This window comes from Besnoitia besnoiti, chromosome II, assembly GCF_002563875.1.
Source record: "Besnoitia besnoiti strain Bb-Ger1 chromosome II, whole genome shotgun sequence".
In the NCBI taxonomy this organism is placed as follows: domain Eukaryota; phylum Apicomplexa; class Conoidasida; order Eucoccidiorida; family Sarcocystidae; genus Besnoitia; species Besnoitia besnoiti.
This window is the reverse complement of record NC_042357.1, coordinates 3384035-3401513: the sequence shown is the minus strand read 5'-3', so window position 1 is coordinate 3401513 and position 17479 is coordinate 3384035. Positions and strand designations below refer to the sequence as shown.

General features: G+C 54.4%; 2 protein-coding genes across 2 annotated transcripts; one reads left to right on the top strand and one right to left on the bottom strand.

Moving 5' to 3' along the window:
- Positions 1–1833: 1833 nt before the first annotated feature.
- BESB_038300 (3'-5' exonuclease domain-containing protein) lies at positions 1834–7284 on the top strand (the record flags this gene model as incomplete). Its single annotated transcript, XM_029362416.1, has 9 exons — positions 1834–3036; positions 3320–3400; positions 3584–3672; positions 4063–4217; positions 4706–4816; positions 5106–5216; positions 5833–5935; positions 6752–6791; positions 7228–7284. 9 exons carry the CDS (start codon positions 1834–1836, stop codon positions 7282–7284), a joined length of 1950 nt encoding a protein of 649 aa, XP_029221381.1.
- Positions 7285–8220: 936 nt separating this feature from the next.
- Positions 8221–15344, bottom strand: BESB_038290 (cell division protein CDC48CY; the record flags this gene model as incomplete). Its single annotated transcript, XM_029362415.1, has 15 exons — positions 8221–8265; positions 8558–8709; positions 9058–9181; positions 9329–9457; positions 9717–9995; positions 10325–10581; positions 10764–10980; positions 11342–11529; positions 11877–12071; positions 12451–12546; positions 12811–12933; positions 13289–13412; positions 13817–13926; positions 14388–14477; positions 15047–15344. The coding sequence occupies 15 exons, from the start codon at positions 15342–15344 to the stop codon at positions 8221–8223; spliced, it is 2427 nt and encodes an 808-aa protein (XP_029221380.1).
- Between the last annotated feature and the right edge of the window lie 2135 nt (positions 15345–17479).

Below are 17479 nucleotides of genomic sequence, written 5' to 3'. Positions count from 1 at the left end.
ATGGTCACGAAGAGAACTTGAATCCAGTCAACAAAAACCTTCAAGATCTAAACCACTCAGCCGTGACATAATACGGCCGGAGAAGCATGGAGCTGTGGTAGGTATTTTCGCCGATGGGCCGCTTGGACGTCAAAGCGGAACCCGCTGAATGACCGAGAGGCGTCATATCGACGGAAAGCAGCCGAAATCTCTAAAATCACTTATATTTGTTTCGTCAAGCACGCGTACAACTTTGTATCTGTCTACTCTAGAAGGATATACACGTATCGCGCACGCAGTTCGAGCGAAGGGGGGGGTGGGGCGAGAAGCACATAGACAAAGACTGCTGTGTATGTGGATCTCGAGATTTGTTGTTTGTCTGTGTAAGCATTCCGCTCGCTGTAGGTGTCGTCTGCCCTAGAGCCGGAGTTCGGTGCTCAGTGAATGGGCACTTCGAGTGGGAGAAGCGAGATGCTATGAGAGATTTCTCTTTTCATTTGACAGAGAGCTTGTGGAGACCCGCCTGAAAATACGGTTTTGTATGCTAATAAAGGATGTCGTTTACGGGAACGTGGGATTTTCGAATGTGCCCAAGGCGAAGTCTTGTCGCATCTGCTTGTGTAATTCATCGTTGTATCCCCTATAAGAATGTTCTTCCTGGCGTCCAATGCATGTTATTGATAGGCATTAGGATTTCGCCGCTGACGTGTGCTTCGAACAGAGTTGCATATAGTTGCGCGGAATTAGCCGCGTTTGTCTTCTGTTCTGTCTCCCTGGTCCCCCCCGCCCCGTCCCGCCCCACGCTCTCCCGCCTGTGTCTTTAGTTCGTGTTTTCACGCTATCTCAGAACACATCCCGGAGACACTGATTGCGACACGGTTCGAACGTAAATAAGTCGCGAGATCCGTCGCGAGATCCGTTTATGCCAAGCAGGAACTATTAGTGGCTCAGCCCAGCAGCTATGCTCAAACTGACAAGCTTTCATGACTACCTGCCTCGCGGCGACCACTTTAAGAGGGCACAATCCGATCTTCTGGGAGGAGGGCAATACCAGACTACCCCGGGCGGACACAAACCACTTTTGCTGTGTGAACTTGAGAGAAACTAGGAAAGCAGGGGCGATTCAGCCCCAAAGCTGCGGCAAGTCGCGGGCCGGGGGAGACAGTGGCACATGCGGAGACACAGATGCATTCTCTTCTTTTAAAATTCGCGCGAACAGTTGCGCCGAGCGCCGACGGAAGAGCCATGCGCACAACGCTCTGTTTTTTCGAAAATTTCCCTTGGACACACTCCGAGATGAAAAACTTGCTTTGCCTTCGTGTTGTTTGTGGCCTCTGTTGTCGCCGATTCCTCCGTCAAGGAGTCAATCACGCCCGCCCGAGTGAGCGAGAGTCAAGAGTCGAGTCAGATGGACGCGGGGGAATCCAGTTTGACTTTTTTCCTATGTTCACCCTGCTCTTGCATTTACACACGCATGTTCTGCAAGACGAACACGATTTCCGTATCCTTTGTTCGTTAGCGAACCCTTCTTCCTTTGGCTTTCCGGCACTGCTGCAGCCCCTGCCTGGCTCAGGTGAGGACCGAAAACTGGCGTACATCACCTGGCTCTTGTTCATTCATCTTCTTGTCCCTCATCCGTTCGAAACGCCGCATGAAATGCGCGCTTGACGCCTCACTGTGGAGGTGCTTACCGTTTACAACTTCTGTCTCTTATCCGCTTGCGTGCGATGTATCCGCGGGCGTATGTACAGTGAACGGCTCCCCTATTTCGGTATGGGGTGAGCGTTGCAGCCGAGGTGCACGCTTCTTCCCCTTTCTGTTCTCTTCACGCTTTGCTCTGATATCTCCCTGAAGATGGAGATTGTGCAAGTTGGCGTCGCATGCTCTCTAAGAGGGGCCCCGCATCCGGCGCTGCAGCGCCATTTCCTTCGCCGGTGTAGGAGCCGACGGACAAGCGATTTCCCTATTCTGTCCAAAAGCTCAGAAGCGTCTGCATTAGTTCCTTCGCCGTGCCGGTGCCCCTGCACCTCTGCATCACAGTCGTCGTCTTCTTCATCGTTTCCTTCGCCGTTTTCCTCTGCCTCGGCGCCGGTCTTGTCATCGTATCCCGGGGCCTCGCGTGCATCGTCGCCTCGCCGGTGTTCGCCCGCTGTAGCGCGTCCCTCGGCATTGTCGACGCTTCCATCCGGTCGGCCGTCTGCATCCCTTTGTTCGTCAACCTGGTCGGCTTCACACTTTCTCGTTCGTTCAGCGCCGCTTGTGGAGAACCCCACGACCTGTTCCAGTGCGAATCGCAGAATCCCTGATCCTCGCCAAATCGCCGGGGTGGGACTTTGCACGCGCCAGTTGCCTTCTGTCTCGGTTTCACCTGTTGCTTTTTCAGTTTTTTTCTTTCGCTTCCTGACTCCTGATTCTCTGTCATTGTTTACGCCGGGCCCTAGCGCCTCGCGTTCAACGGCTTTACTCTCTGTTCGCCGCCCGGCGGCAACCCTCCCGCGTCAGCCCCAGCCTTCATCATCCGCTTCGTCAACTCCTCGGCTTTCTGTCAGAGCGCGCAGCTCATCTCCACGTCCGCTGTCAGCCATTTGCCTCGGGCATCCTCCCCTTCCTCAGGCGCGCGCGCGCCTCTGTGAGCGCGCGCTGTCGTCTTACTCTTCAGGTGCTGGATCCCGCCCCGCCTCCTCGTTGGCGTCTGGGGATGCCCGTCGCAGTCGAAAAGTCCACTTGGTCGATGACCCCGATGACTGCGACGCCATTCTCGACGAGGTCTTCTTCCGCCCCGCGTCCTCTGCGCTGCTTCCGGCCTCGCCGCTGACGACTTACCTCGTCGTGCAGCGGCAGATCGCTGCGTCGCAGTCGCCGTTCCTCACGGGAGACCTGTCGCGGCAGGTTGTGGCGCTCGACTGCGAGGGCGTGGCTCTCGGCCGTTTCGGGCGAGTCTGCACGGTGCAGCTCGCGACCGCGAGCCACACGCTGCTTCTTGACGCGTTCAAAACGGGCATCGTCGGCGAAAACCCAAAGTTGAAGGAAATCCTCGAGTCGCCGCATATCGTCAAGGTACCTTTCAGGGTTGGAGTCGTGGCCGCTTGCATCTCCGAGGGACTTTGGCTGCGGCGTCCGCGCGATGCGTGCTTCCGCGCGTGGTTTGCGTGAACAGGGGGCGTGTCTGTCGCCTTTTTCCCGTGGTTTTCTTCTCAGTTGGCGGCGTCAGCGCGCTTCGTTTTCTTCTTCTTCCTGCTCCCGCATGTTCTCCTCTCCGTCGCCTCGTTTCCTGTTCTCTGCACTCGTCTGTTTTGCTTTTGTCGCCCATGGCCCCTTCCCTCTCTTTCTGTCGCTGCAGGTCTGCCACGACTGTCGAGAAGACGCGTCGGCGCTCTTTCATCAGCACGGGATTCGGCTGCGGAACGTATTCGACACGCAGGCAAGTTCCTTCCGCCCTTCGCGCGGATTTCATCTGCAGCGCCGTAGGCCCGAAACCTGCCGTCCTCTCTGCGTGCCCAGAGACCGACACGCGACAGCCTTCCCTCGCCATAAGTTCACGGAGGCGAGCCTGGAATCTGATCGAATTTCTTCGGCGCTTTTTTCGATTCCTACTTTCCTGCAGGTGGCGCACCAAGTGCTGTGCGAGAGGGACGGCGAGGCGCCTTTCCAGGCGTCGCTCACAGAGCTCTTACGGAGTTTCCTCAACCTCCGGTGAGACGCGCGCTTGAACTTTCACGCAGAGGCCACTTGAGTAATTTGAGAGCCGCATCATCGACGCGCGTCGACGCCTATATGCAGGCTGTGCATGTGCAGCTGGAGTGTATCAACAGCTGCTCACGCATTCAGCTTCAGTGGAGGGCAGCTCTGCCTGTAAGCGTTCCCTGTCGAGATTCGCGCGTGGCCGCGGCTTCGAAGTGGTTGCGGTTCTCTGGGATCGGGGGGCGTTTGCACCCTGACTTGGTTTCGCTCTTCCACAGGTGTCTCTCGTCGCTTGGTCTCTTCAGTGAATTTTTTTGTCGGCCTGGAGTGTTGTGTGCGTTAAACTTTACGACTGATCTGTCTCGTTGTCTGCTGCGTGTCTTCTCTTTTCGGGGGGTTCAGTGACCACGGCGTCTCGGCGCAGGCGAAACGCGCGATGGAAGCAGATCCCTCCGTCTGGTGCGGGCGCCCGCTGAGCACAGACCTTCTGCGCTACGCAGTCTTCGGCGTCTCGCACCTCCTCGACCTCGCGCACGTCCTCGCCTTTCATCTGGGCTGTAAGCGCGCCGCTTCGGCGAACCGTTTCCCAAATATTCTCAATCGTCTCTGCAGTGTTTCTACACAGACACGTGCTTTTTTACTCGCGCACACTCTGTCGTCGCGGCCCGATCCGCACTACGTGGATATATATATGCACCTGTTGGCTTTCTTTATATATATGCATACATGTGTTTATAGATTGTTCTGTACAGAAGCAAAATGCTGCGTTTCCATCTGAAGCAGCACCCATAGATGGCAACAGAGTCTCACGCTGGAAGAAACCGCACACATAATGCTTGAATCTAACATTCTACGCGGATCCGGCATCGCGCACGTTTATGTGGCATATTACACACATGGCAAGCTACATGCGTATACGTTGTACAATATATATATATATATATGTATATATATGTATACACGGACACGCCTGCCACGTATGGGTCGTGTTTGCATCGGACCCAACGTCGGGCTCCTTCTTTTCTTCTTTGTCCTCAATTTTCAGCGTGCACCGAGGTCGTTCGGCGCAGCTGCCGAAAGTACCTGCCATATCGACACCTGAACACCCACCTGAACTCTCCGGCGGAGATCTCAGCGACCGGCGCAATCATTCAGGGTGAGACACGACGAGCTTTTAAGAGAGTTTACTCAAATAGAAAAGTCGATGCGATTCCTTCTCGTAACACCTCAGGCCCATGCAAACGTACGCGCGCCTATGAATACATACAAATCTATATATATATAATTGTGTATTTTCAGGGAGGATTATGCGTGTAGATGGATGCATGTCCGCGATGTGCTGATTTGCGTGCGTGCATGTTTGTCGGGTGACATTTTGTGCAGGGAGTCTGGAACACGTGTGGGCTGGTGCACGCGCCTTCCGTTTCTTGTTTCTTTTCTCTCAGGCATGGTCGCGGCGCGGACGTGTGCCGGCCTAACCTTCAAGTTGAACTGCGGCAGGAACGGCGTCGTTTCAACGCCCGCTGCGCTCTCGCGCTTCCACGACGTGAACCTCGGTGCGCCGTTTAACTCTAAACCCTAAACCCAGAGTTTGTGAACAGGAGCCGGAGAGAATTCTTCGTCTCCCCTTTCAGCATCCTCGCCTTTTATTCGTAGTCGTGCCTCGCGAACACACTCTGTCGCTGTCCGTGGAGCGACGCTTCCGTCTCAGCCTCTTTGCTGCGTTCTGTCCTGTGCGTCTCGCGCTATCTGCCAGCAGACATACATATATGCATAACTGCGTTTGTATACATATAGGTGTATATATATATATATATATATATATATATATATATGTATGAATGTATGTATGTATGTACGTATGTACGTATATATATATATATATATAAATCTTGATTAGAGCACTCGGATCTGTCCGTGTCGCGCGGCAGCACGTGTTTGTAGGCTTGTAGGCACTAGCATTTTTTTTTGTGTTTGAGCTCGACTTCTTTGCCCTGTTTCCTCTCACTGCTGTGTCAGCTTATTCCGGGGCTCTCGGGCTGTCGCTTCCTCTGCACATGCAAGCTCTCAGAAGCGCGTTTTTCTTGTTCAAAGCCTCTCAAACCCTGCTGGATCGTTGCATATGCAGTGTCACGTGTCCCTTTTTTTTCCGCGCTCATCTCGTTGCCTCAGGAGACATCGTCGATGTGCAGGTGGCGGGGCAGTCTCAAGACGGCCAGATCGTCTACCTAGACCGCTACGACGGCCTGTACAACTACTGGAGTCTCAAGGAAAGGCAAGTCGAATGCTTCAGTGAAAATCGTAATTCAAACGAGCCAGCGTCTACTTCTAAGTCACGACCTTCTCACCCGCGACCCGGTTCACTTGTGCGGCTCGCATAAGCAAACACATTTCTAATCTACTTATTTATATATATGTATATATATATATATATATATGTTTATTCCATTACGGGTTCGTGTAGTTCCGTATGTAACGAGGGGATCGCCGGCTGCGCATCCGTCAGGGACTGTCGCGATTTGAATCTTCTCGAAATGGCCTCGTGCCGGTTTGTGTCGAATGATCTAGGCATTCTGTCTCTTGTCTCTGATTCGCTTCTCTCCACTTTGCGCTTTTCCTTCGGAGTCACCGGTCTGTCTGGCCTGCGACACAGCTCGCGGTACGTGGGTGCACCTGGGTGCTATCCACCAGCGAATCGTTCTTCGTCGATTTCGTAAAAAGTATTTCATTGGCTACATCTCTCGGTTTGCTCCACCTTCGTATCTTGCGTGCGTTTGGCGGCATGTAGCCCAGGCACATAAATATCCTAGTATACATGCAGACGCACTACAGATCTATGCTCCTTGCATCAAGGAATCGCGTGAACTAATCATATATGAGGGTAACAGGAATGCGAGAGGGGAGGAGGGCTACAATGGACACTGCGGATTTTCTGTTACGTACCAAGTATCAACTATCGATAAACACATGCGTATATTTAGTGCGCATTTCTCGATATCAATACCCCTATTTGATTTATGTGCTGCACAGTCTGTGTCTTCCGCGAATTTTTATGGTTCATCTGCGTCGCGTGCGTTGCGCTCATCTGCAGGCCTCGAACGCGGCACAAGACGGGAATGGCGTTAACGAGTGTAAGCGCAGCGGCTCCGGTCAGCGTCGTTCAGATGCTCTGTTCATGCGAGAGAAGGGCTGAGACTGTGGAGTTTTCCTCAGGGAGCTCATTCTCTTTCTGCGAAAATGCCAGTCTGAAGGGCATGTTGCTTCGCTCAAGAAATGTACATCTGAACTGCATGCAACTCTCCAGCCGCTCGACCCTAGCAAGCTCTGCTGTCCAGGAGATGGGCACGCCAAATAGAAATCTCGAATCCCTGCTCAGGGATAGGCAGCGAGCTCGCCGCTGGCGACAGCATGCGCAGTTACTCCCGTCAACACGTACATAAAATATACACGTATGTTTATATATTTTTTTGCATGCATATTTTATTTTAGTTTTCACCTTTACCACTGCATGCACCTATGTATACAGCGTGTTCGAATGTCTGTGTGCGCACCTGCTGCGATTTTCAGGAATCCGAGGTTGATCCTCTGCTGCTCTTGGCCCCAGACGAAGAGGAAACACAGTGAAGTCTCTTCGTTGTCTCTACAAGGACTCGGTTTCCATTCGCGTCAGCGAAGCCCGACGCCTCTCGAGGCGTCGCCTCTGTGACAGCGTATTCGACTGCACGTACATTTATTCATGGTAATGCATGGATGAGTGCATGTCTATGCATTCATATATATATATATTTTTATATATATGCATATTTGTAATCGCTCGGATATAGGTGTCATTCTGTTCGGTGTCGCGACGCGGCTAGCGCGACAGCGGGCGCTAGTCGAGACGTGCGTGACGTGGCCTGCGCGCTGCTTCGTCGGTTTTGCTGTTGGTCACTGAACCCTTTGTTTGTTGCCTTTCGGTCTGCCTTCCGAGACTTTTCTTTTCCTCTTTGATTTTTAGGAGTTTTTTCGCTGATTTTGCGACACAGTCGAATTGATGAATGGAGGCGAATGACTAGCCGAAGTTAAAAAAGAGGATGAGGCTCACAAGACCTGCCCACCTGCCCCTCTCCTGCGCCCTTGTTAGCACGCGTGATCCCACTGAGCGAAACAGAGTCTCTACACGCAATCGCCGATTTCCGCAGGTCGGATTCCGTCTGTTGGCGTCCTCTCAGCCATCTAAAACGCCCCATTTGCTGCAGCTCGAGCAGGCGCCTTCGCAATCGACAGAGCACATCCCTCTCCTGCTCGAAGTTGAAACGCGGCGCGGCCTCTCCGTGCGACCTCGCGGTCACGGCTTGCCGCCTCGAGTCTGCGTCGTCTCAGGTTTCTCAAAAGAATCTTGAAACGGTTTTCGCGCAAAAACGAAACTGGGCACCTGAAGCGGCGTTTGCAGCCGCGAGCCACCTCCGGCAGGAGCCGCACACAAAAACACAACGCGTACACCCTACACGCACCTGGAGAAACAGACAGGCGCGTCGGGCCTCATCTGCTCTTTAGCGCCCGCCCCGCGGCGCTTGGCGCCTACGAGTACAAATCGTCGTCGTCGCCGCCGTCAGCTCCGACAACCTGAAAAAAAAGGAAAGAAAATCGCTGACGCCTCCAGCCTCACTCAAGCGAAGCGCACCACGCGGCGCGTGACATATGCATGTGGGAGAATACATAAAAAGATATGAATATGTAAATGCATATACATACATATATATGCATATATCGATACACGTAGACAAGGAGGTGCAGACAGACAGATGTCTGCGCGTGTAGACAGTGAAGGCCACGCAGGCGGGCGCCGCCAGAGGGATGCCTGCGCAGGCATCCGCCGAGACGCACGCGCGCATGCGGCGGCCCTGGTTTAGCCTACCCCTCCGGATGCGTCGTTGGCGTTGTCCTCAGGCCAGTCGATGAGGACCTGCGCATCGCCGCCAGCGGCTTGGTTCTTGTAGATCGGGTCGAACTTCATGCGGAAGTTGTCGTACTTTGTCAAATCCGTCTGAGACACACTGCGGCGCGCGCCTGAGAAGAGGGGAAGAGACGCGACGAAAGTGAATTTTTTGAGATCCAGCTCGTACAACACATGTTGAATTTTCAAATATACGCTGGATTCACTGTACATCATCCCCTCAACATGATAGTCACAAACAGCTTGGCTCACGCATGCACATGTGGCTCCACGCACACGCAGAAAAAAAAGATGCACGCAGGAACCCGTCGAGGCGAATCTCGCCTCAAGAGAAACTCTTGCGACAATCTCTCGCACTGTCTTTCTCTCTCTCTGGCGCCTCACACTTCCCGCTACGCGTTTTTCCTCCCCTTCCCCCCCCCCCCCCCCCCCCCCCTCTGCGCAAAGCCTGCGGCGTTTACCTGAGAGCCCTTCCTCAAAGTGCTTGCGCGTGATCTCGTAGATGATTTCGGGCTTATCTTCCTCCTCAGCCTCCATGCCGTCGCTCCCCACGTTGACTTGCGCGAGTTCCTCCGCTGCGATCGCCTGCAGCACACACGCACCGCCGCCAGAACCTCACGCCTGCTGCTCAGCGGCGTCGAACACCGCCGAAGAAAAAACGCGATGCACTCGGTACTCCTGTCTCAAGCAATGCCCCCTCCTTCGCGCGGCTTTCAATTCGAAGGTGCTTACGTCGCGGATCGCCGCCTTCGCCGCACGCTGGCACAGCTCAGCCAAATCAGCACCGGAGAAACCTGCCGTCTTCTGCGCGAGGAAGGGAATCGGCACGTTCTTCGCGACGGGCGCCTTCCTCAACGTCGCCTGCAAACACATGCGCATCCACAAACGTCTCTCTCAAAAACAAACGCCTCTACACACACCCCTCTCTCTCTTTCCGCCCCTCCTCTATGTTTCTGCTTACATTTCCTTCCTCACTTCACACTCTGCAGTGTTGCCGATGTGCGCCTGGAGACTCGCGCCTCCTGTCCCTCTCCTCTGGAGACTGTGGCGCAGTATTCGGCTCGCTTCTGCGTTCCTTGTGTCCCTACATCTCCGCGCGTCGCTCGCTGCTGAGGCTCACCTGGAGAATGCTGATGCGTGCCGGCAGGTCAGGCAGCGGGATGTAAATCAGCTGATCGAGGCGGCCTGGGCGAAGAAGCGCCTCGTCGAGGAGCTCCGGGCGATTGGTCGCGCCGATGAAGAAGAGATTCTTCATCGGACCCACGCCGTCGATCTCCGTCAGCATTTGGTTCATCACGCGGTCGCCGGCGCCGCCCGCGTCGCCCAGCGAGTTGCCGCGCTGCGTGCCGATCGAGTCCAACTCATCGAAGAACAACACGCACGGACTCGCCGCGCGCGCCTGACAAACACAAGAAGGCCACTCCGAGCACGAACTCCATCGTGCACAGCCCCACAAATCCTCTCAAATACATACACATATAGACATACACATACATACACGTTCTGCAAACGTATGTAAATACGTACGTAGGCATACAGACACATAAGTACACATGCATACACACATGTATACAAACACGTATCTACACATTTAGAGCCAAAACACGCTGCCCTGCTCGGCAGAAGCTTGCATGCAGACGCCTGCAGCGGCATTATCGCCCCACGAAGGCGACAACGGGGCCGCCTATCGCTAAGAGCCGCAGACTTCGTCAAGCAACGACTGCTCACCTTGTCGAAGACTTCGCGGACGTTCGCCTCGGATTCTCCGAACCACATGGTCAGGAGCTCAGGGCCCTTGATGGAGACAAAGTTCGCGGAGCATTCGCTGGCGACGGCTTTCGCGAGAAGAGTCTTACCGCACCCCGGGGGCCCATAGAAAAGCACACCGCGGCTCGGACTCATGCCAAACTTCTCAAACTTCTCTGGGTGATCGATCGGGTACAAAATCATCTCCTGTAGGTTCCGCTTCACGTCTTCGAGCCCACCTGGAGGCAGAGCGAAAACGAAAAGCGAAAAACGATGCAACGCTGAGCTACGCACTCGCGAAGCACAGAGTGACAAGAAAAAGGCATCTCTCTGCAGAATACAGGCAGGACGCGCGCGCGAGGTGGAGGCACGCTGCTGAATTTACCTCTCGACTTCCTATGTATTTTGCCGATTTCCTCACCGATGTCGTCCCATTTGACGTTGGGGACTTCCACAACCGTCTCGCGCAAGCTGCTCGGGTTGCAGCATTGCAGCGCGCTGGTGAAGTGTTCCTGCGTGACCGCCATGCTGTTCAACACCTGCGCGTCGATTGTGTCGTCTTCCAAGTCGATCAAATCCATCTTCTCGCGGATGCAGGACAACGCGGCCTCCGTGCACAGCTGCGCCAAATCCGCACCCTGAAGACGCGGAAAAGCCACACGCAAGCGGATAAAGCGAGACACACAAAAAATAGAGGAAAGGCATCGACGCGGAAGAATTAGACGCAACAAATGCCGCATATCCAAGCATACGCATCAACTGAGACGCTGCGACGGTCGCAGGTGCGTCGCAGAGGCTTTGCTGATACATACATGCATACATATATACACATATATATATTATATGCATACATATACACACATATGTATGAGAACGAAAATGGGAACGAAGCCTGCCTCTCGCGCGCCCTGCTAGCCGCCTCCAAAGTCGCAGGCATGCAACCGCCGACCCAACGAGAATACAAGCTGATCGTCAAGTCAAACTCGAGGGCGAACTTACGACAAAGCCGTGAGTGTTGGCGGCGAGCTCCTCGAGCTTGACGTCGTTGGACAGTTTCATGTTGCGCGTGTGGATGCGGAGAATTTCCAGGCGGCCATTGTCATCAGGGACACCGATATCGATTTCGCGATCGAAGCGCCCGAAGCGACGCAGAGCGGGGTCAATTGAGTTCTGGCGGTTAGTCGCGCCTGACAAAAAAAAGCCGCGCACAAACGAATCAACATCAGCGACGTGATGCTCACGAGGCACACTCGTCCCCGACGTGCACACCAACACGTCCGCAAAGTCACTTGTAGATACACATACAGAATGTATAGGTATAAGCAGATATATGCACATATATGTATAGATACGTGTGTATGGATGTAAACATATATGAATACATATCGATCTTTGTACCCATATACCTATACATGTAGCAATATATGCATGTATATACATCTATGCATATGCATATAAATGCGTATATACACGATGATAATGGATATCTGCCTACTGGGTAGGGCTACGCGTTTCGCAGTGCGTGGACACCTACCGATGACGACAACCTGTCCGCGGCCTTTGAGACCGTCCATGAGCGTGAGGAGCTGCGAGACGACGCGCCGCTCGACTTCGCCGTTCGTCTTCTCGCGCTTGGGAGCAATCGAGTCGATTTCATCGATGAAGATAATCGCAGGTGCGTTCTTCTCCGCCTCTTCAAACGCGCGGCGCAAGTTGCTCTCCGCCTCGCCTGAGAAGTCAGGCAAAAACGACGCACGCGTCCACGTGTCATGCAGAGGTGCACATGTGCACCAACACAGGTGGCTGAACGTCTGCCCAGGGCAACACAGAGACGATAGCTACTTATAATGTGATAATAGCGATACATGGCCTAGCTACGATCTTTATGCTCTGTCTTTCCCACTGACACGCACGCACAAGCCTGCTGGGGGCGGTGTCTACATCCACAGCCAGCCATCAACTCCATACATGCAAACATATATGTACACATGCACAGAAATGTTGGCGTGTTTACAGAGCACGACGTGCCATATATGGGCTGCGTGTTCACAAGGTCGTGTGAGGCGCTTCAGTCCCTGCAGATCGTCGAAAAGCGTCTGAAGTCTCACCAGCCATCTTGCTCATGACCTCAGGGCCGTTGATGAGGAAAAAGAACGCGCCAGTCTCGTTGGCGACGGCCTTAGCAATCAAAGTCTTTCCGCTTCCTGGACGCCACGGAACATAACGCGTTCGCGGATATCGGCCGCTACACAGTGAGCGAGCACACGCAGCCACGCCCCAAAAGCTCAGTCACTGTGAAACGCCACACGCACACTCGAAAACGCGCAAAGAAACGCAATTGGTGCAGCGCGCGAGGCACGGCGTCGCTTGCCAACGCTCCAGATACGGTTACACGATAAGGAAGGATGGGGAGAGTTCTTGCCGCGCGCTCAGCGTCGTTTCTTTCGAAAGGTGGACGTGAAAATTACCTGGCGGTCCGTAGAGAAGAACTCCGCGGGGGGGCTTCACGCCGAGCGTCTTGAAGAGGGTCGGATGACGCAGGGGCAGCTCGATCATTTCACGAATCTGAGCCATCTGCTTGCGGCATCCACCTGAAAAGACAGCACGCATTTCTCCATTCTCGCCGCGTCTGTCGTCGAACTCAAAACTCCAGAATAACAGAAAAATGTTGTTCTGGCCGGTTCTGTGGCGCCGCAGAAAAAGCGCACGAAGAACGGGTTAGGGTCTGGGTCCCCTGCGTCTCTTTGGAGACCGGAAATCCCTCGGTGTCGAATGGAATCTGCCTGGTGAATTCCCTGGCACACGAGGGAATATGAAAACGCGGAAAACGCTATTGTTCTTCTCACTGGCCATGAAGAAGCCGCACGTTGTAAGGCTCGTGAGTGCGCATTTGCGGATCGCAGGACGCGAAAAGAAAAGAGAAAACAGATGCTGCAGTTCGCTTACCGATGTCGTCGTAGCCGACTTCGTCTAGGCGCTCCTCCTCTTCGCGCTTAACGGGGTCACCCTCACAGTGGATGACCGTGTCGGGCGCGACGATGCAGAACTCGCCGGGCTCGACGCCGACGACCTGAACAAAAACCGCACTCGCTCTCAGATCGTGTTTCGAACGAGAGGTAGACAATTTTCCACGACGACCCTCCCAAGAGACCCAGCAAAATAAAAGGCGAGGTCCGCACAGCGCCCACAGCTCGCGCAACGGACGCACCACACTGGCGCATGCAGCGTTCTAACGAGCAGTGCTCAGAGGGGAACGGCGTTCGTCTGCATGTCGTAATGCAAAAAATACGAAGACATACAAGCATGCACGCATGTGTATATATATGTATAGGCATAAAACTGTAAATACGTGTGTGTATGTATGTATGTATGTATCTGCGATCGAAAAGGTCGTTGACGACTAGAATTCGGGGCGAAAAGGTGTGCCCGCTCGGTCATGGGACGGCGAGTATGCTAGAATATGTCGAGGTGTACCTTGAATTCGACAGGGCGGAAGCCGCCGCGAACGAGAAAAAGGTCGCCTTTGCGGACCGGGCGATACGCCTCCATGAAGTACGGCTTGAGGTAGATATCAAACAGGTTGCCTACACGGTCAGAAGACGAAAGTTGATGCATCGGTGAATCGGGTTCCCTCCGTCGGGACCGCGCCCGGCGACACACAGCACACAAGTACAGATACAGCACACAAGTACAGATACGGCACACCGTCCGATGTATGCAGCCTTCACTCCAGCGCGCGCCACGCGCGGTCACACAATGTGTGTCGAGAGCTCCGCCGCCGCATGTCTCACACACCTTGCATACGGTAGAGTCCTCCGCACACATACACACGCCTCTCGCCTTCGAATGTGCCTCCCCGCGTTTCCCTCCCACCGCTGAGCTGGTGAATATATGGGGTGGCGTGGAGCGACGCAGGGCGCACGCGCGGCGCAACACGTTTGTCGCGGGGCGTGTCTGCCGGCGATTTCAGGGCGAATACGCGGCGTCTGTGCACGTTTGTAGAGAGCGGAGGACAGCAAGCCTGCGGCTGCAGACGACTCTTCACCTGTGATGCCTTCGATGGTGTCGTCGAGCGGAAGCACGTGGATGCGCTTGCCGTACGGGCAGTCGGGACATGCGCTGACGTGAACCATATCTGAAAAAAAAAGCGCATGCATCTCTCCAGGTCAAGCGTGTTCACGCCGCGAATGTGCCACACAGAAGACGCATGTCTCTCCAGCGGAAAGGTTGTGAAGCCGCGCGAGGCTCCGCCTTCCGGACTGCCAACGGCCGTCTCGCGGCGTGCTCACAGGCGCAGGTGCTGGAGATCCCCAAACTCTTGGTAGCCACACACACCGCACATATTCATGCCGGAGGACACATAATCTGAAAACACGTCTCACAGGCCAGTTTCATTCGTACACACAGCGCTACCAGCGAGTCCCCGCGCCCACATTCCACGAGCAAGGAAGGGCCCACCCTCCGCTGTGCTTGCCGTTAGGACGAAGAGCGAGACATCTTTGCCTTGCGGCGTTCCCACGCGAGCACGCATAGATTTCACAGAGTCTTTTCTACTCAGGATAGCCGCGTGCTTCACGCACACAAACGCGAAGCAGCAATATTTTGCGCCCTCCCTCTATCTTGCGCCTTCCGCCGCCCTTGCGTTTCGCGCTGCGTCACGTCGGCGCCCCTGCCGGCTGGCGCGTGGTTCGCTTTCGCGCTCACCGCCGAGCTTGACTCTGAGGTTTTTTCTGACGACTTTGTTGAGGCGAATTTTTCCCTCGTCGAGGTCCTGGTCAGCCAGGACGACGCAGACGGTGTCGTGTCGCATTTTCCCTTTGAGCAGGACGGTGTCGCCGCGGAAAATCTGGAGTTCCTCCATTTTCGCAGGGTTCAACGCCACCACGCTGTTGTCATCGTTGATGGCTTCTTCGACGATGAGTCGGTTCGGGGACCTCTTCTTCTGAGACTCATCCTTCTTCTCTGCAGCCGCGGGCTGCTGTTTGCGAATGCCGCCCGCCATCTTGTCTGACGCTGTTTGTGCGAGACTCTCTCGCTGCAACTACACAGAACGCAGAGGGAAAAACGACGCGGAGAGCGTGGTCACGGACGGAGTGGACGCGGGATCGCAGAAAGCAGGTGCGGCAGTCGCAGAGGAAACGGGGAAAAAACAGAACCGCGCTTGAGGCGTAGACTGAAAAGCAGGGCACCGCCACTCTCTCGCAGTTCGTCACACGCGTGGGCGCCAGCGCAAAGGGCAGAGAAAAGAGAAAAACAGGTGAAACGGGGCCGGAAACGAACGAAAAACGGGACGAACAGAAACACGATACAGTAAGTTAAAAGAAGAACTGGAAAAAAAACAAGAGAGTAGGAAAAGCACAAACAGTTCAGCTGACGAGCACGAGTGGCTCGTATAAAGGGAAAGGCGCCCGAAGGAGGAATGCTGTCCAATCAACAGCCGTAGGAAGCACAGTCGAACAGGTGCTGCTTACAATTCTTTTTTGCCGTACACAAGGAAGTTGTGCAGAGAAAAACACGGACGCAGTGTGCCTCGTGCCGCTTGAAGCGGAACGCACGCTGGACGTCGCACAGAAACGCCACCCACGCTCGTGTGGTCCTTTCGCAGTGTCTCGACTGCTCCAAAAGCCCGTAAATTTCAATGGCAGAGGAGAGCCGACCGGTTTGACAGAGGAGGAGTAGGCAGGAGTAGGCAGTGCGAAACGAGCTCCACGCGACACGGGTTTTCAAATGAGATTTGGAAAGAGGCGCTACCGCGCGAAACAACGGAAAGACAGCAAGTCGCTGTTTCCTCGACGTTTCGGTGGAGTCCTCGGAGAAACAGCGGGCAACTGAGACGGAGATACGCACAGCCAGAAAGCTGGAAGAGTGCACAGCAGAGGATGGAGGAAGGGTTCACAGAGTGACGACCGAGCACGAAGAGATAACTTGGGGTGGTGGTCGTTGGTGGTACTCCGCGCGTTGGCGGCGACAGGGTGCTACAAAGCAATGATACGCGCGACTTTTCGCGAACCAGGGCGATTCACCGTCTAAAAAAAGCAAATTCTTAGAAAAGCAAAGCGGAGCCGTATTGAGGGCGAGCTGATGAACAGGACGAGGGTCAGAAAGGACCGCGAGACACGAGGGGGGCAGTCCAGGATCGAAGACAGCGGCTAAGAGAGCGAATACGTTGACAAACGATCAAACGGCTTGGCGCGCGGAACAACAAGCAAGTCTAGAGTGAAGCGGAAGACGTGAGAAACGCACGAAAGCAGTACGGACAAAGCTGTTATGGTAAAGAGAAGGAGCTGAGGTTATGGAACACCAAGGGGGAGCCGACAGCCAGACAAAAGACGCTTGCACACAAACAACGACGGCCAGCCGGTCCGCTCGCACAGCCTTGCTCTGTTTGCATAGAACTCTATTTGTGTTCAAGGATGCGTAAGATGCAAAACCCAAACTTCTGTGTATGCGCTGTGCGCATTCGTACCTGCAGAAAAGACACCAAAATTTATCACCGGCGAAGGGAAGTGTATCTGTCGTATGTTGCTGTGTTACCCCGGCTGCACATGATCAGCACAAAAATATGGTCATGCGCCTCTTGGGCTAGCGCCGCGTCCTTCTGTTGACGTTCCAGTGTCGTAGGACAAGGGTGACAGTGCGCTGCCGTTTGGGAGCCACTCGCATGTTTGCCAGCAGGCAGATGGCTAGTTTTCTGGTATATGACGAGCCTTGTCTCCCTCAGTGTCTCCGCAAATGCAGAGGAAGGGAGCCCTGACAGTACGGGCAGTAGTTGAAACCACCGGTGCTCCACGGACTTTGGCCTCGGACGTCAGACAAAGGACCCTAGGGCAGGGCACATGCGCCTACGCATGTAAGTTCCTCAGAATACAGAGGCGAAACGCCTCGACAATCCTTTTCTATCTACGCCGTAATTACCACGTTGAAGGCCCCGTGCGCCGTGAACCGCCGCTGGAGGGGTGGGGACGCAAACATTTCTGGAACGAGGAAGGCATTCAGTATTGCGTATGACGAGACAACTCGGAAAAACGGAGCTTGAAAGTGTGCCTGACTACTTGGCTGCTGTTGGTCCACCGTAAGCAACAAATTGTATGAGGTACATCGCGCAGAAGCAAATACGCGGCGTCACCCCTGAGACTC